General features: G+C 41.7%; 1 protein-coding gene across 1 annotated transcript in view; it reads left to right on the forward strand.

The window, feature by feature from the left end:
• Positions 1-7,530: 7,530 nt before the first annotated feature.
• The window catches only part of LOC112264518 (lysophosphatidylcholine acyltransferase 1-like), a 34,162-nt gene continuing 21,748 nt past the window's right edge, over positions 7,531-19,944 (forward strand). The window contains exons 1-2 of the mRNA XM_042295443.1: positions 7,531-7,816; positions 19,435-19,574. Coding sequence (XP_042151377.1) covers positions 7,697-7,816; positions 19,435-19,574 — 260 coding nt within the window. The 5' untranslated portion in view covers positions 7,531-7,696. The remainder of the gene's footprint in view (positions 7,817-19,434; positions 19,575-19,944) is intronic.

Below are 19,944 nucleotides of genomic sequence, written 5' to 3' on the forward strand. Positions count from 1 at the left end.
TCACCTTCCAACAGGACAACAGCCCTAAGCACACAGCCAAGACAACGCAGGAGTGGCTTTGAGACAAGTCTCTGAATGCCCTTGAGTGGCCAGCCAGAGCCCAGACTTGAACCCAATCTAACATCTAGGAGAGAACTGAAAATAGCTGTGCAGCGACGCTCCCCTTCCAATCTGACAGAGCTTGAGAGGATCTGTAGAGAATGGGAGAAACTCTCCAAATACAGGTGTGCCAAGCTTGTAGCATCATACCCAAGAAGACTCAAGGCTGTAATCGCTTTCAAAGGATCTTCAACAAAGTACTGAGTAAATGGTCTGGATACTTATGTCAATGTGATATTTCAGTTAATAATTTGTAATAAATTAGAAAAAAAATTATGAAAAAATATATTTTTGCTTTGTCATTATGGGGTATTGTGTTTAAATTGATGAGGGGAAAAAACTATTTAATCCATTTTAGAATAAGGCAGTGTATATATATTTTTTATTTATTTTACCTTTATTTAACTAGGCAAGTCAGTTCAGAACAAATTCTTATTTTCAATGAACAGTTGGTTAACTGCCTTGTTCAGGGGCAGAACGACAGATTTGTACCAGCTTGTTAGCCTACACTAATTGCATTAGTGAGACGTTTAGCCAAATTTTGTATTTGTCTATGCAAACCAAAGCCCATTGACTTATAACCAGATAGTCATGACCTTGTTACAGTAAGTGCTAGAGACGGATGTTTGGTGTTGGAGGTGCAGGATGTACTGCAGTTACGTATGACATGCAAAGGGAAAGTTACATGTCTGCTACTTTGCAGTCCAACCAAGGCACATTTATTGAAGAATACATCAAATGTTCAAGCACTAATCAACCACTCTTGAAGAAAAATGGAGGATGAATAAAAAAAACGTGCTGAGGTTATGGATACGGCTTATCAGTACGACCACCAGTTCTATTCCCATTTACTTCCAGTTTGAAGGGGGAGGGAATGGATCTTAATTTGCCAAATGTTTTTCCAATATTATCTATCTTTTTCAATTATGAATCCAGGATTACTTTCTTGTCAAAAGCTTTCTCTCTAGGACAAAGACACATAGTAACATTATTAAATAAGCACAGTGCAATATTGACATCCCACTATGTGCAAACATCTGAGCTTTGTGAACTGGTATGCCCACTTTGAGATGTTTCATCAGTAAACAATAACCCTGACAACTGCAATAACCACCCATCCATCTCTTTCAGTACTGTGTGATTGAAAGTTGACTACTCTGGTGTGTGTGTGTGTGTGTGTGTGTGTGTGTGTGTGTGTGTGTGTGTGTGTGCGCGTGCGCGCGCATGCATGTGTGCATTCATTTCCAAGCCTGGCAGGCAGTAATAGTATGGATATTATTATCCTCATGGATGGTTGGCTTTATGGACTTGCATGGAAGTAAATCAAGCTTATGGTCACAGTCACACTAGGAACCACCCTGTCAGCGTGTGGTTTATGCTGGTTCCTTCACTGGGAATTATTATTAGAGAGGGTGGATAAGAGGGATGATGAGGAGGAGACCTGGCTGACGACTGTAGCACGTTTTGGGAGCATGGAGAGGCCAGAGAAAGCCAGATTAGGACATTGGGCAAACGAAGAGGTGGGTATTGGAGAAAGGCCATCAGTGCTGTGTTCTGCAAGCAGCACAGCGGATGAAGGCACGGCGTGAGCATGGTGAGCGGATAGACGTGATTATGGAAAGCAAAGAAGAAGGAGAAGAGCCGAGTCCAGTGGGAAGATGTGCTTAGAGGAAGAATGACGCCAAGTACAAACCCTATTCTGCTGTCTTTGATGGCTCAGAAATAGAATCTGACGAGAGTGAGGATGAATTACTTGTGGTAGCAGGTGTGGTGAAGACCTCAGAGTCCGAGCCTCGCATGGTCATGCAAATGAGAAAGTGGATCCCTGCCTTTTGGCTGATCCATATGTAGTATCAGGCTGGGTAGAAAATAAGTTGGGAGTTGTTCAATCGGTGAAGGTAGCTCAAAGTGGACTTGTGATGATTTTCTGTGTTTCTTCTGTCCAGATGGAGTGGGAGCTTCGCGTCACGTGACTAGGAACAAGACCTGTGACTTACATTGCTCCCCCGGAGCAGGGTGCCTTTGAAAGGAGTGATTCCTGGGGTGGCGTTAAGTGTTGAGGTGGAGCAACTTAAATTGGAGATTCCCTGCATCTGTGATGCCTGCCGTTTGGTGGAACACAGACCTGGTGGCAAGAGTGGTGAACTAAGACACTGTCTGTCTTTCTGAATTTTGAAGCAGAGTCTTTACCTGATAAAGTCATGTTAGGATATGTCAGTTATCCCGTGAGAGCTTTTGTGCCCAACCCACCATGGTGTTTCAGATGCCAAGCTTATTGTCATGTTGCAGCAGAGGGAGATTCTGAGATGTCAGAAGTGTGCAGGACGGCATGGGACAAAGGAATGTGTAGTATCGGTGGAAAAAACTGTGTGTCAATTGTAGGGGTGCCCATGTTGCTGGTGATCAAAAATGCCCGGTCCGAGAGAGATAGGTTGAGGTTGCCTGGGTTAGAGTGAACAGAAGGTGTAGTATGCTAAGGAAGTAAAGAGAGTAAAGGATGATGGATCAAGGGTGAGCAGTAGGCCTACGCTGATACATAGTGATAAGAATTTGTGCTTCAGTAAGGTTGGCTTCTTCCATTGCCATGGTTATCAACTGTACCTCAGAAATGGAACGTAAAATCACAGAGAATATATGTTGTGGTGGCAGCTGCAGATAAGACTTGAGTGTACAATGTTCTACTACAGAAGAGTTACAAGGTGTGTTTAACAAAAGAGTCCCGTCCTCCAGTTAGGGTCAAAGTAGATTATTTAGCATGTTTTTATGAAATAGTGGTAAATAGGTGTAGGGTTAGTTAGAGCTGCTCCCCCCACTACCGCACAGTAGGTGGTGGCATGCACATATAAAAGTTGAGAACGCCATGATACAAAAGAAGTAGAGGAATAATTATTATTTGGCTAGGATTGCTAGCTAACGAGAAGTCAGATAGGAAGTGATGACACGAAAGCATAAGAATGGCGCTCTTAAGATTAGAGATTCATCTCCTGAGTATAAATCTTTGTTCGAGGTGTACATACCTATGTCTCCTGATTGCAAACCAAGTAATCTTACTTATAGGTCTTCATGCTCTCTTGAGAACCTTGATGATCTCAAAATGGAGTCAGACTGCGGTGGTGAACACTGGTTGAGCCAGTCCTTGATGAAGTGCGACAACTGGTGTAGTGGAGACTTCCAATATTTGCCCTGAGAATCCTACCAGAGATGATTTTGGACCGGTAGGGGTGAAATTACTGCTTTTTGGCCTACCCAAGCATTGTGTCGAGCTGAGTAAAGGACAAACTGGGAATGATTATACCTGTGAAACATTCGAGAAGGGATTTTTTTAAAAATATTTTTTTATCTGCCTCCCAGGGGAAGCAGGTGCTTCGAGTCATGTGGCTCGGGGCTCAACCTGTGGCGTGCTTTGCTCTCCGGAGCAGGGCGCCGCTATAATGGGTGATCAGTGGGGTAGCGTTGAATGTAGAGCTGGATCAAATAAAAAGGAATATACCAAGTGTTTGTGATGCCCGCCGTTTGGTGAGACATAGACCCGGTGGCAAAGGCAAGACAGAGAAAACTCTGTCTGTCTTGTTGAGCTTTGACACAGAGTTTCTACCTGATAATGTCAGGTTAGGTTATATTTTCTATTCTGTGAGGGCCTATGTTTCTAACCCGCTTTGGTGCATTCAGTGCCAAGGATTTGGACACGTTGCAGTGTGTAGAAGGGAGATCCCACGATGTGAGAAATGGGGCAGAAAGTTTCCTGTGCTGAGGCAGTGATGAGAGTAGAGGATATCCCAGTTGTGGAAAAAGTACTCAATGAATCATACTTGAGTAAAAGTAAAGATACCTTAATAGAAAATGACTCAAGTAAAAGTGAAAGTCACCCAGTAAAATATTTATTGAGTACGTATAAAAGTATTTGGTTTTAATTATACTTAGTATAATTAAGTATCAAAAGTAAATGTAGTTGCTAAAATATACTTAAGTATCAAAAGTAAAAGTAAATAATAATTTAAATGTCCTTATATTTAGCAAACCAGAAGGCACACTTTTCTTGTTTTTTATTTATTTATGGATAGCCAGGGTCACACTCCAACACGAAGACATACTTTACAAACAAAGCATTTGTTTTGAGTTAGTCCGCCAGAACAGAGGCAATAGGGACGACCAGGGATGTTATCTTGATAAGTGTGCGATTTTGAAAATGTTCTTTCCTGTTAGGCATTCAAAATGTAACGAGTACTTTTGGTTATCAGGGAAAATAGTAAAAAGTACATTATTTTCTTAAGGAATGTAGTGAAGTACAAGTAAAAGTTGTCAAAAATAGAAATAGTAAAGTAAAGTACATATACCCACAAAAAACTACTTAAGTAGTACTTTAAAATATTTTCACTTAAGTACTTTACACCACTGGGATAGCCTGAGGGTGAATGAGTCGACTGGGAGGCCCCCAGTGAGTAGGCCTGAAGAGAGAGAGCCAGAGAGGATGAGTTTTGGTAAGGTTGGATTTCTTGAGTTTATTGCCATGGTGATCACCTACACTGACTGATGGAGCGGAAATCACAGAAGATAGATGTGGTAGTTGCAGCAGCAGATAACTATTTGGGTGTGAGAGATTTAAGTGCAGAAGATCTGCAGGAAGTTTTGAGAGAAGGGGTTCCATCCTCCCAGGCCAACGGCCTGGTGTAGGATCATTTAGGGCCCAAGTAGTGGGATGGGGTGTTTTTTGGGAGGGATAGTGTATAAGTGCAGGGTTAGATGGTGGTGCAATTTAAGTTTTTCCCATTCCCCTTTTCCCTTTTTTGGGGGGTGACCAAAATGTGCAATCCGCACTCCGACCTGCGAAAGGCAAATATACGCAACACACCATTCAAATCAAATCAAATGTATTTATATAGCCCTTCGTACATCAGCTGATATCTCAAAGTGCTGTACAGAAACCCAGCCTAAAACCCCAAACAGCAAGCAATGCAGGTGTTGAAGCACGTTGGCTAGGAAAAACTCCCTAGAAAGGCCAAAACCTAGGAAGAAACCTAGAGAGGAACCAGGCTATGAGGGGTGGCCAGTCCTCTTCTGGCTGTGCCAGGTGGAGATTATAACAGAACATGGTCAAGATGTTCAAATGTTCATAAATGACCAGCATGGTCAAATAATAGGTCTGGGACAGGTAGCACGTCCGGTGAACAGATCAGGATTCCATAGCCGCAGGCAGAACAGTTGAAACTGGAGCAGCAGCATGGCCAGGTGGACTGGGGACAGCAAGGAGTCATCATGCCAAGTAGTCCTGAGGCATGATCCTAGGGTTCAGGTCCTCCGAGAGAGAGAGAGAAAGAAAGAGAGAAAGAGAGAATTAGAGAGAGCATACTTAAATTCACACAGGTCACCGGATAAGACAGGAGAAATACTCCAGATATAACAGACTGACCCTAGCCCCCCGACACATAAACTACTGCAGCATAAATACTGGAGGCTGAGATAGGAGGTGTCAGGAGACACTGTGGCCCCATCCGATGATACCCCCGGACAGGGCCAAACAGGAAGGATATAACCCCACCCACTTTGCCAAAGCACAGCCCCCACACCACTAGAGGGATATCTTCAACTTGTCCGTGTAGACCAATTTTGGTTTCCAATCTCTCCAAAAGAATGTGGTGATCGATGGTATCAAAAGCAGCACTAAGGTCTAGGAGCACGAGGACAGATGCAGAGCCTCAGTCTGATGCCATTTAAAGGTAATTCACCACCTTCACAAGTGCAGTCTCAGTGCTATGATGGGGTCTAAAACCAGACTGAAGCATTTTATATACATTGTTTGTCTTCAGGAAGGCAGTGAGTTGCTGCGCAATAGCCGTTTCTAAAAATTTTGAGAGGAATGGAAGACTCGATATAGGCCGATAGTTTTTAATATTTTCTGGGTCAAGGTTTGGCTTTTTCAAGAGAGGCTTTATTACTGCCACGTTTAGTGAGTTTGGTACACATCCGGTGGATAGAGAGCCGTTTATTATGTTCAACATAGGGCCAAGCACAGGAAGCAGCTCTTTCAGTAGTTTAGTTGGAATAGGGTCCAGTATGCAGCTTAAAGGTTTAGAGGCCATGATTATTTTCATCATTGTGTCAAGAGATATAGTACTAAAACACTTGAGTGTTGGGCATCAAGGAATCCGCGTGCAGTCTGTGAATTTATAGCATGACTTTTGATGCTCCTTGGTTGGAGTCTGAGCAGATTATTTGTTGCAATTGCAAACGTAATAAAATGGTGGTCCAATAGTCCAGGATTATGAGGAAAAACATTAAGATCCACAACATTTATTCCAGGAATTCAGGGAACTTTTTTTTTTTTGTAAATTGAAAATTGCTATCGTAAATGTTAGCAACACCTCCGCCTTTGCGGGATGCACGGGGGATATGGTCACTAGTGTAACCAGGAGATGAGGCCTCATTTAACACAGTAAATTCAGTCAGGCCAATCACATCAAGATTATGATCAGTGATTAGTTAATTGACTATAATTGCCTTTGATTTAAGGAATCTAACATTAAGTAGCCCTATTTTGAGATGTGAGGTATCATGATCTCTTTCAATAATGACAGGAATGGAGGAGGTCTTTATCCTAGTGAGATTGCTAAGGCGAACACCGCCATGTTTAGTTTTGCCCAACCCAGGTTGAGGCACAGGCACGGTCTCAATGGGGATAGCTGAGCTGACTACACTGACTGTGCTAGTGGCAGACTCCACTAAGCTGGCAGGCTGGCTAACAGCCTGCTGCCTGGCCTGCACCCTATTTCATTGTGGAGCTAGAGGAGTTAGAGCCCTGTCTATGTTGGTAGATAAGATGAGAGCACCCCTCCAGCTAGGATGGAGTCCGTCACTCATCAGCAGGCCAGGTTTGGCAATCTAGTCTGCTGGAAAGCCACATGAAGAATAATAATTCTTCTTTAACTGATGACCCTGCTGCCATTTCTCTGACAGGGCCTCTCCTGTCAGATAGAGCTACAACTTTCAAAGAAAATAATTCTAAATTATTATGACATCCAGATTGAATGAACAATAATGTTGAGCTATTTGCTGGATTATTGTCACCTACAGCCACATACAGTTTTTACATATTAAGGTAAACAAGAGAGACCCAAAGACGTCAAACTGAGTAACAAATTGACAGTTGGGTCAAGTGAGAGTGCAAGCACTACATCTTCACACTCATACGCACTCAAAGGTATCTGGCACATCTCAAAGACACATTCCAGGAAAAGAGGTCATGTCCCACAAAACTCATATCAGTTGTCCCTGTGTGTGTCTGCCTGTGTCGTGACTCGTGTGTGTATGTGTGTGGCATGTGTGCTGAAATTCTGGCACCACTGTAAAAAAGATCCAACACCTTCCAAAGTGGTCAGTGTATGGCTCGATACTACGCATGCGCAGTCCCAGTACATTGAAATTAGCCATCCTCGCTTCCCCGCCCCACTCAACGAGTTGATGTTTCTCTAGCATACCTATCAGCGCCATCAGTACATGTGTCGCTAGCCTAGAAAGTCGGTTTCAAAGAAGCATTGCCTGTTTATTGTGGAATAGAAAAACCGTTGCGAACTGATAAGTGTTAGTTTATTTGTTTTCAGTTATGAAGTTGCCAGATGAGCAGCATCCTTCCTTGGAGATTAGAGATAGGTCGGATTTGCCAACCCCTTTCAGAAATCCTTTCGTTCACGAGTTACGATTCACCACCTTGGAGAAAATCAGGGTAAGCAACCGTTTAACTTTTGTTGAAATCGTATTTCATGAACATTCAAATATGTTCTAATGTTATATTTTGCCGGTCAGTTAACGACACTCTGTGCTACAGTAGCTATTAGCTAACTAGCATGCTAGTTAGGTACCTGATGTTCTGCACCCACCAAGTTTTCTGTGCGTTTCAAGCGCGCCGCTGCATGTTATGGTCGAAGCTGGTAGCTAGAATAATTGGTATATATTGACCATAAACTACATGTAGGGACTAAACTAAAATCTATACATATGGTGTATTTATGGAGATTTGATTATATCAAGAAGAGTTTTAATTTACATAACATCAGAGCTAAGTTTTTTTGTAGCTATTGAATTGGTGATCTTGATTCTCGTAATTTGCATTTCAAACGTTTGCAGTGGATTACCATGTCCAATAGCAGTTAACTGTAAAACTGTCCTAAATGACTGGGCAGCCTTCACTGTTCAATGGAGGCTTGCCAACTGTGGCTTTTGAATAGATCTGGGTCACACAAAAAAGGTGTTCGAGCCAAGGAATGGAAAATTGAGTCCCTGTGTTTACATTAAATGTTCCATGTGTTGTCTTTTGCCCACCTCTCTCACTCTGTCATCTCCCTCTGTCTTCCTTCCATCCTCAATTCAGTTCAAGGGGCTTTATTGGCATGGCAAACATATGTTTACATTGCCAAAGCAAGTGAAATAGATAATAAACAAAAGTGAAATAAACAATAAAAAATGTACAGTAAACATTAACTCACAAAAGTTCCAAAAGAATAACGACATTTCAAATGTCATATGTGTATATACAGTGTTGTAATGATGTGCAAATAGTACACAAGGGGAAATAAATAAACATAAATATAGGTTGTATTTACAATGGTGTTTGTTCTTCACTGGTTGCCCTTTTCTTGTGGCAACAGGTCACACATCTTGCTGCTGTAATTGCACACTGGTATTTAAAAAAAAGGTTTTGTATTTATTTAACTTTTATTTAACTAGACAAGTCAGTTAAGAACTAATTCTTATTTACAATGACTGCCTACCAAAAGGTCTCCTGCGGGGATGGGTTCTGGGATTTAAATATAAAATACATAAATTAAAAATATAGGACAAAAAACATGCATAGGCACTTTAACTTTACATATGTACATACTACCTCAATTGGGCCGACCAACCAGTGCTCCCGCACATTGGCTAACCGGGCTGCTTCTGCATTGTGTCCCGCCACCCACCAACCCCTCTTTACGCTACTGCTACTCTCTGTTCATCATATATGCATAGTCACTTTAACCATATCTACATACTACCTCAATCAGCCTGACTAACCGGAGTCTGTATGTAGCCTCGCTACTTTTATAGCCTCGCTACTGTATATAGCCTGTCTTTTTACTGTTGTTTAATTTCTTTACCTACCTATTGTTCACCTAATACCTTTTTTTGCACTATTTGTTAGAGCCTGTAAGTAAGCATTTCAAATAAACTTTGTGACAAATAAACTTTGATTTGATCACGACAAGAGCGACAACGCTACATAAAGCGACTACATAAAGAGCATAGCAGCAACACAACATGGTAGCAGCATAAAACAGCGCACAGACAACAGCACAAAGGCAAGAAGGTAGAGACAACAATACATCACACAAAGCAGCTACAACTGTCAGTAAGAGTGTCCAATGATTGAGTCTTTGAATGAAGAGATTGAGATAAAACTGTCCAGTTTGAGTGTTTGTTGTAGCTCGTTCCAGTCGCTAGCTGCAGCGAACTGAAAAGAGAAGCGACCCAGGGATGTGTGTGCTTTGGGGACCTTTAAAAGAATGTGACTGGCAGAATGGGTGTTGTATGTGGAGGATGAGGGATGCAGTAGATATCTCAGATGGATAGGGGAGTTTATCAAAATGGGATTTGTTTTGGAATTCTTTGTGGGTCTGTTTTTAATCTGAGGCAAATATGTTTCTCTGTTCATACATTTGACAGGAGGTTAGGAAGTACAGCTCAGTTTCCACCTCATTTTGTGGGCAGTGTGCACATAGCCTGTCTTCTCTTGAGAGCCAGGTCTTCATTCGGCGGCCTTTCTCAATAGCAAGGCTATGCTCACTGAAAATGTACATAGTCAAAGATTTCCATAATTTTGGGTCAGTCACAGTGGTCAGGTATTCTGCCACTGTGTACTCTGTTTAGGGCCAAATAGCATTCTAGTTTGCTCTGTTTTTCTTTAAATTCTTTCCAATGTGTCAAGTAATTATCTTTTTTGTTTTCTCATGATTTGGTTGGGTCTAATTGTGTTGCTGTCCTGGGGCTCTATCGGATCTGGTTGTATTTGTAAACAGAGCCCCAGGACCAGCTTGCTTAGGGGGCTCTTCTCCAGGTTCATTTCTTTGTAGGTGATTGCTTAGTTATGTAAGGTTTGGGAATTGCTTCCTTTTTAGGTGGTTGTAGAATTTGTAGATAATTAGTGGGTATCTGCATAAATCTGTTCTGCATGCATTATTTGGGAATTCTTGGTTGTTGAGTGGAACACTATTATTTTTGTCTTACTGAGATTTACTGTCAGGGCCCAGGTCTGACTGAATCTGTGCAGAAGATCTAGTTGCTGCTTTTGGCCCTCCTTGGTTGGAGACAGAAGCACCAGATCATCAGTAGACATTTGACTTCAGATTCTAGTAGGGTGAGGCCGGGTGCTGCATACTGTTCTAGTGCCCTCGCCAATTCCTTGATGTACATGTTGAAGAGGGTGGGGCTTAAGCTGCATCCCTGTCTCACCCCCCCCGGCCCTTTGGAAAGAAATGTGTTTTTTGCCAATTTTAACCACACACTTCTTGTTTGTGTACATGTATTTTAGAATTTTGTATGCATTTCCCCCAACACCACTTTCCCACGCATTTGTATAGCAGACCATCAAGCCAAATTAAGTCTAGCTTTTTTGAAATCAATAAAGTATGAGATAACTTTGCCTTTGTTTTTTTGTCAGTATAGGTGTACAGGGTGAACACGTGGTCTGTCTTCCTGTAATTTTTAGTATAAAGACAATTTGACATTTGCTCAGTACGTTGTTTTGGCTGAGGAAATGTACGAGTCTGCTGTTAATGATAATGCAAAGGATTTTTCCAAGGTTGCTGTTGACGCATCACCCCCAGTAGTTATTGTGGTCAAATTTGTCTCCACTTTTGTGGATTGGGCTGATCAGTCCTTGGTTCCAAATATTGGGGAAGATGCCAGAGCTAAGGATGATGTTAAAGAGTTTAAGTATAGCCAATTGGAATTTATGGTCTGTATATTTTGTCATTTAATTTAGGATACCATCAATTCCACAGGCCTTTTTGGGTTGGAGGGTTTGTATTTTGTCCTGCAGTTCATTCACTGTAATTGGAGAATCCAATGGGTTCTTGTTGATTCTAAGATTTGTATTTGATAATGTATATGTTTTTGCTGTTTGTTCTTTGTTATAGAGCCAAAAAGATTGGAGAAGTGGTTTATCCATACATCTCTGTTTTGGATAACTCTTTGTTTGTTTAGAGTTTTCCAATTTTCCCAGAAGTGGTTAGATTCTATGGATTTTTCAATTACATTGAGCTGATTTCTGATGTGCTGTTCCTTTTTTTTCCATAATGTATTTCTGTATTGTTTTAGTGATTCACCATAGTGAAGGCGTAGGCTCAGGTTTTCTGGGTCTCTGTTTTTGGCTGGATCGGTTTCTCAATTTCTTTCTTAGGTTTTTGCTTTTGTCATTGTTGTTAATTTTCTTAGGCTGTCTGCTTACATTTTTTTTTAGATTTGATAGGGAAGCTGAGAGGTCAAATATACTGGTTAGGTTTTCTACTGCCAAGTTTACACCTTCACTATGGTGACACCTCTCCCTCTATGCTCCCTCAATTTACTTGTCTCTTCCTCTCTCTGTGTATCTAGTAAGAATAATTGACTCTGTGCCAATATGTGATGGTCAGTCAATCACCAGATCAATATGGTCACATACACACAGCTGTCCCCTTACTCTCTGTTTAGCCTTTCACACACAGCCTTGGGGCTTGGACATGCAGTTGTCAGTATCTGACCATGCTGCATAGGACAGAATGGCTGTAGCATACGGCATCATTCAGCAAATTATATATTTTGCTTGCACCAAGTCTGTGTGTAGCTAGTTAGTATTCTGATGAGTGTGATGTGTGGTTTGTCCTGTTGATGTTACCAGACATAACTTACTACCATTACAATAACGTTTGACAGTGTACCAATACTCGGCTAGAGTTCTTTCTGGAAGTGCAGGAAATGTGGTTTGTCCCGTTCCTGGCTTCATGGCCTCTCTGCTCTCTCACAGCCCCAGGACCAGGGTGTGTCTCAGTCACTCATCCATATACTGTTCACTACAGCAACGCTCTCCAATCCTGTTCCTGGAGAGCTACCCTCCTGTAGGTTTTCACTCCAACCCCAGTTGTAACTAATCGGATTCAGCTTATCAACCAGCTAATTATTGGAATCGGGTGTGCTAGGTTGGAGTGTTTGTTTGTATTTTATTTCACATTTATTTAACCAGGTAGGCCAGTTGAGAACAAGTTCTCATTTACAACTGCGGGCTGGCCAAGATAAAGCAAAGCAGTGCGACACAAACAACACAGAGTTACACATGGACTAAACAAACGTACAGTCAATAACACAATAGAAAAGTCTATATACAGTGTGTGCAAATTAAGATTAGGGAGGTAAGGCAATAAATAGGCCATAGTGGCGAAGTAATTACAATTTAGCATTAATACTGGAGTGTGAACTAGAGGTTGACCGACTATGATTTTTCAACGCCGAGTCTGATTATTGGAGGACCAAAAAAAGCCGATACTGATTTAATTGGACAAATTTTATAAATATTTGTAATAATCACAATTACAACAATACTTGAATGAATAATGATCATTTTTATTTGAACTTAATACATAAAATCTATTTAGTCTCAAATAAATAATGATACATGTTCAATTTGGTTTAAATAATGCAAAAACAAAGTGTTGGAGAAGAAAGTTAAAGTGCAATATGTGCCATGTAAAAAAAGCTAACGTTTAAGTTCCTAGCTCAGATATATGAAAAGCTGGTGGTTCAATATTCCCAGTTAAGAAGTTTTAGGTTGTAGTTTTTAGATTGTAGATATTATAGGAATTATGACGCGTCGACTATTTCGCTCTTTACCATTTGTATATCGTATAGCTTTGACTATTGAATGTTCTTATAGGCACTTTAGTATTGCCAGGCAAATCTTGTGAGTTGGTAGGCTTGAAGTCATAAACAGCGCTGTGCTTCAAGCATTGCTAAGAGCTGCTGGCAAAACGCAGTCAAGTGCTGTTTGAATGAATTCTTACGAGCCTGTTGCTGCCTACTACCGCTCAGTCAGACTGCTCTATCAAATATCAAATCATAGTCTTAATTATAATATAATAAACGCAGAAATACAAGCCTTTGATCATTAATATGGTCCGGAAAGTATCACTTTGAAAACAAAATGTTTATTCTTTCATTGAAATATGGAACCGTTCCGTATTTTATCGAATGGGTGGCAACCCTAAGTCTAAATATTGCTGTTACATTGCACAACCTTCAATGTTATATCATAATTATGTACAATTCTGGCAAATTAATTACGGTCTTCACACAGTTCGCAAGGAGCCAGGCGGCCCAAACTGTTGCATATACCCTGACTCTGCTTGCACTGAACACAAGAGAAGTGACACGATTTCCATAGTTAATATTGCCTGCTAACATGAATTTCTTTTAACTAAATATGCAGGTTTAAAAAATATATACTTCTGTGTATTGATTTCAAGAAAGGCATTGATGTTTATGGTTAGGTACATTTGTGAAACGATTGTGCTTTTGTGAAATTACCCGTTTGGCGAAGTTGAAGTAGGCTGTGATTCGATGATAAATTAACAGGCACCACATTGATTATATGCAACGCGGGACAAGCTAGTTAACTACACATGGTTGATGATATTACTAAGTTAACTAGTGATTATGTGAAGATTGATTGTTTTTTTATGAGAACTTTAATGCTAGCTAGCAACTTACCTTGGCTCCTTGCAGCCACAAGGTCCTTTTGACACTGCACTCGCATAACAGGTGGTCAGCCTGCCACGCAGTATCCTCGTGGATTGCAATGTAGTTGGCCGTAATCGGCATCCAAAAAGGCCGATTACCGATTTGTAATAACTTGAAATCAGCCCTAATTAATCGGTCGACCACTAGTGTGAACCTACAGGACAGTTGATCTCCAGGAACAGGGTTGGAGAGCCCTGCTCTACAAGGTCAGGAAACTGGCCTCCATTTTGGCACAGAACATTTTGTGCCAGCAGTGGAAGATAAACACGGCAAACAAGTTTACTCCTGCAGCAGGAGGCATGCTTTACACACACAAACTGCACACAGAGACCAGGGGCAGAACATGACTCGATAAAGGAGCAGAAACGATTGAGACTTTGGAAGAGCGTTCAGCTTCTGAATCTGGTGCTAATTATTTCAGTCTCTGGATCTAGGCCAAGCCTCAGGAAATGTGCATTTCTATTCAATTGTATCATGAGCACGTTGACCTTTAAAAATGTATTTCTGAGAAGACCGTGTATCCAGTTGCATGTTTCTATCAAAGATTACATCTAAATGATTGTTAAACTCAGATCAAGGTCATAGTTAGGCTAGTTGGACAGAAAGGTGCTGGAGGCTACTTGGGCCTATCGGAGATGTGAAGGTTGCTAGTTGAGTCTGTAAACTGTAGCAGGTGTCTAGTCTTGTTCTCACTAGCCTACTACCTTCTGTTACTGTGAAGGTGTCATGGTGTTTTCTGTTCTATGTACACACACGTGTTCATTTAAGAACCGTCTCTCTCTGCTTGAACATAAACGCTACTTCCCTTCGCCGCTGACAACAGATCCATATGACTGGGTGGCGTGTGTGTCTGTCACACCAACACGTGTAACCACATTCCTCCCTCAGGCCTCTCTCGCTCTCTCCCAGATGTCCTGTTTTGAAGAGGAGGTTACAAAACAACAAAAACACCCCATATGAAGTAACGTCACAATGAACCAAATAAAGATGTCACTCACTTATTGAACAGCCTAGGGGTCTGTATTGTAGTGACTTGTCTCTGTCTGCCATTTTGCCTAATGATAGTCTTTGCATTCTTTGAGGTGCCTGTTTGTGTGTGTGTGTGTTATCATTAGGGTTAGTTTTGTATTTGTAGGATCCCCATTAGCTGCTACAAATTCATAGCTTTAACTAATTATTACAAATGTTAAGAAAATGTTGAGCAATGTAATAAAGTAATGACTTTTCAAATAAGTTACCTTACACGCTATGTTGGCTGACAATTTGTTCCTTAAGAACCACATAGCATATCATTACAGCAGTATATACCAGTATGTTAGCTAGTTGCCTAACGTTAGTTGGCTACTTATACATCAAACTTGCCAGTATATTAACTATATGCTATCTAACTACCCAATGTTTATTGACCTGATTATTCCCGTCATTCTTAGCTTAGCTAAATGGTATAGTCATTGTGCGTTCTCAATGGACATTCGGGTGCTTTCGTAAATTCACTCTGGATATCTACTCCGATTTCAGATCACTCTCGTCTGAGTGCAGCAGAGTGCAGAATAATGCATTTATGAGCGCTCCATGTCCGTTGAATATGGCTGCTGTTAGTAAACGTCGGCAAAAAAGCGTAATTAAGTTGTTGCCAGCAGCACAGTTAGTCACCAACGCTATGGATAACATGACAACTGCCTAACCAGCTCTGCAAGTGCAAGAAATTGTCAGTGGTCTCATTTGTCTGGAAGAAGCTAGCCAACGTTAGCTTGGGTGCTTGACTGCCGCTGTAAGGTCAGAACACTCAAATGAACTCTACTCCTTGGCCGGTGCTTCCAGTGTGCGCTCCGAGAGTGAATCAGTTTACAAATGGACGATCTGACAACAAGCTCTGAATTTACGATTATTATCGATTATTTAGGCTAAAAACAACTTGAGGATTGATTCTAAACATCGTTTGACATGTTTCTACGAACTTTACGGATACTTTTTGGAATTTGATAGCGCTGTCCTCCGATAATCGCATGGTTTGCTTTCGCCGTAAAGCCTTTTTGAAATCTGACATGGCGGCTGGATTAACAACAAGTTAAACTTTGTTTTGATGTATTGCACTTGTGATTTCATGAAAGTTAAATATTTATAATAATTCAATTTGAATTTGGCGCTCTGCAATTTCACCGAAAGTTGTCGAGGTGGGACGCTAGTTTCAGTATTACTTGCCTCGACACGAGCACAGAAGTTGTTTAGCTCGACTTGTAGGCACGTGTCACTGGGCGGCTCTCGGCTGTGCTTCCCTTTTTGTAGTCTGTAATAGTTTGCAGGCCCTGCTACATCCGACGAGCGTTGGTGAATCGTACTACACCGGCAATCTTAGTCCTGTATTGATGCTTTGCCTGTTTTGATGGTTTGTCGGAGGGTATAGCGGGATTTCTTCTAAGCTGCCAGGTTAGTCCCGCTCCTTAAAAGCCGAAGCTCTACCCTTTAGCTCAGTGCTACTGTGACCTGTAATGCATGATTTCTGAATAGGGTATGTTTATTTTTATTTCACATTTATTTAACCAGGTAGGCTAGTTGAGAACAAGTTCTCATTTACAACTGTGACCTGGCCAAGAATAAAGCAAAGCAGTTTGACACATACAACAAAACAGAGTTACACATGGAATAAATAAACATACAGTCAACAATACAGCTGAAGAAAATCTATATACAGTGAGTGCAAATGAGGTGAGATAAGGGCGGTAAGGCAATAAATAGGCCATGGTGGCGAAGTAATTACAATATACAAATTAAACACTGGAGTGATTGATGTGCAGAAGATGAATGTGCAAGTAGAGATACTGGGGTGCAAAGGAGCAAGATAAATAAATACAGTATGGGGATGAGGTAGTTGGATGGGCTATTTGCAGATGGGCTATGTACAGGTGCAGTGATCTGTGAGCTGCTCTGACAGCTGGTGCTCTAAGCTAGTGAGGGAGATATGAGTCTTCAGCTTCAGTGATTTTTGCAGTTCCTTCCAGTCATTGGCACCAGAGAACTGGAAGGAAAGGCAGCCAAAGGAGGAATTGGTTTTCGGGGTGTTTCTCAAGTGAAAAAATGTGCATGAAAACGAGTAGGCTCATTAAATGACATCAAACACAAGAGGTCCCTTCGTTGAAGAATCCCCATTGTTGACCAATCACCAATGAAGGGGCATAGACTTCGGCTACCGAACTTCTGCTTGCCTCGAAAGAAGTGTCGAAGACCAAGCGAACAAAGACATCACGTCATAATATATGCACAAACTGTTTGGGATGGGAAGCATGCAGACGCCCTTTTTAGAGGGCAGCAAGATGCTTGCCTGCTGGGTGGACTCCACCCCTACGTGTGTTTGTGTGTGTAGGGGGGGAGATGCACACACGCACTCTTAGGGGTGGGTATTTGTCCGCATGTGTAGGGGTTGAGAAGCCTTTCCCTAATGGCCCTTGCCAACCCTGGAGGAGGGAAGTGTGTGCCGTGCATTTTAAGGAAACAAAAGGCTTGCATCTAGTCTCTCTTGCATGCCTCCTCTCTCTCTCACACACGTCCACTGAGTCTCCTCCTGAATATTTCACACCACAAAGCTTTCCTTTTTAACTCCTTGAATCTTCCCTCACAACCAACATGGAGACCAGCTCACAAGAGTGCCAGTTGTAGAACACAACCCCTCGCTCCTTGCCCTAATCCTTTGGAATTAGCGGAAATGAAGGGTCCAGATAGGTAGAGGTTGAAATTACCTTCATTTTGAAACTCATCTGAAAATCGAGGACAGTTTTAATTTTATCTCCTGATCTCAATGACTTCACCAGCCAATTCTATATTAACCCCCAAAATGATTTTGCTAGTGTATCTTAGCTAACAGTTATTACATCTATAGGGTTTGCTATACTTCCAGGATCACAAGATGGCTAGCTAGTGGCCTTGGAGGTTTCCCGGGTGATGTGATGAGAATCTGAGGAAGATATGCAACTTGTAACACACTTTTTAAGATGAGTGTTATTTTTTTTAGTAGCGGGAACGATACTCAGCTGCCAAATGATTGTAAGGGAAACACTGATTCTACAGGAGGGACGGGTAGTCATAATTCTGGTAATGGACTTATAACCTCAGTAGAATGGCTTCTAATATTTATTATAATGCTGTTTGGATGGGTCCATTTACAGAAGGGGGGTGGTGGTCAGGATGGATCGTTAGGTGTTTTGCGGAAGGGGGGTCATAAACCAGCCCTATTAGTGTTTTATTTATCTGGCCATGCTTTCTGCACCTGGGGCTCACACAGATTGATGGAGAGAGGGATTCAAGCAGAGAAAGGGGGAAAGAAGACCACATTGTAATGTAGGCAGGGAGAAGAGAAGGAATAGAGTCCCCTGGGAAATGAAAGAAGACCACATTGTAATTGTGGCAGGCAGAGAGAGAGAGAGAGGGAGGAGAAGAGAAGGAATAGAGTCCCCTGGGAAATGAAAGAAGATCACATTGTAATGTAGGCAGGCAGAGAGAGAGAGAGAGAGGGAGGAGAAGAGAAGGAATAGAGTCCCCTGGGAAATGAAAGAAGATCACATTGTAATGTAGGCAGGCAGAGAGAGGGGGAGGAGAAGAGAAGGAATAGAGTCCCCTGGGAAATGAAAGAAGACCACATTGTAATGTAGGCAGGCAGAGAGAGAAGAGAAGGAATAGAGTCCCCTGGGAAATGAAAGAAGACCACATTGTAATTGTGGCAGGCAGAGAGAGAGAGAGAGAGGGAGGAGAAGAGAAGGAATAGAGTCCCCTGGGAAATGAAAGAAGATCACATTGTAATGTAGGCAGGCAGAGAGAGGGAGGAGAAGAGAAGGAATAGAGTCCCCTGGGAAATGAAAGAAGACCACATTGTAATGTAGGCAGGCAGAGAGGGGGAGATGGAGAGGGGGAAAGATATATTTATAGAGAAAGCAATAGAGAGAACCGTGCAGTATTGTGAGAACAACAACACCCTACTGTAACAGACAGAAGAGGGATAAGAGGTCTCCAGATGATGGGTAGAATAATAGAGGGGGGTGGGGATCTGAAATGACAGTGGGCCTTGACATTGTGACCCTGTTATTTGGAGTGATGGCATGACATACAACCATATTCCTTCTAAGGGCGTGACAGGTCAATAGTTATCTGCTTTGACCTTAATGATGTAAGCATAAATTAATTTGATACTAAATGAACTTATTTTTATTTAAACCTGAAATCACATTGGATAGTTTAATTTAAAAAAATGTTTTATAGCATTTCTGTATGAGCTGTTGTGATCATGCTTACATAAGGAGCATAGCGTAAACAAGGAGAAAGCTAGGAGGGATGACTAGCTGTATGTCTGTCATTGCTGGATGGTCTTCTTCAACAGAGCAGTTCTTTATGGGTCAATCCAACTTCACAGAAAGAGATTCTTTCCCTGATTAAATGTGATCATTTGTACCTCTGTCTCCCTCTGTGTTTTTATGAATGAATGAACGCATCACCATTTGATTTTGTCTCTCTCTCTCTCTGCTCTTGCCCCCCGCCTCCCCCCTTTCTCAGATTGGTGTGATGACTGTGACAGTGTTCCCAGTACGGTTGTTCTTTGCAGTGTTCCTCATGTTGCTGGCCTGGCCCTTTGCCTTCGCTGCCTCTCTGGGACGATCTGAACTGGCCGTGGAGACCGAGACCTGGTGGAGGAGGTGTGTGTGAGAGAGAATTATATATCAATTCCAAATCAAATTTTATTGGTCACATACACATGTTTATCAGATGTTAATGCGAGTGTAGCGAAATTCTTGTGCTTCTAGTTCCGACTATGCAGATATATATATATATATATATGGCCTGTCGCGCATGTGTGTTTGCCCCGACACAATATATATATATAATATATATCATACATATGGATATTGTCGTCATTGTGGGGCAAACACACACACGCGACAGACCGTAATTGCATTCTTAAAGAGATTCTCCTGTAATTGTGTGTACTTTTTAGCCAGTAGTTCTGAAAGTTACGCTCACTAGCCAAAAGTGGTCCCTGAAAATTGAGTACTACATCACATGTAC

This window comes from Oncorhynchus tshawytscha, linkage group LG13 (assembly GCF_018296145.1).
Source record: "Oncorhynchus tshawytscha isolate Ot180627B linkage group LG13, Otsh_v2.0, whole genome shotgun sequence".
Taxonomy (NCBI): Eukaryota; Metazoa; Chordata; class Actinopteri; order Salmoniformes; family Salmonidae; genus Oncorhynchus; species Oncorhynchus tshawytscha.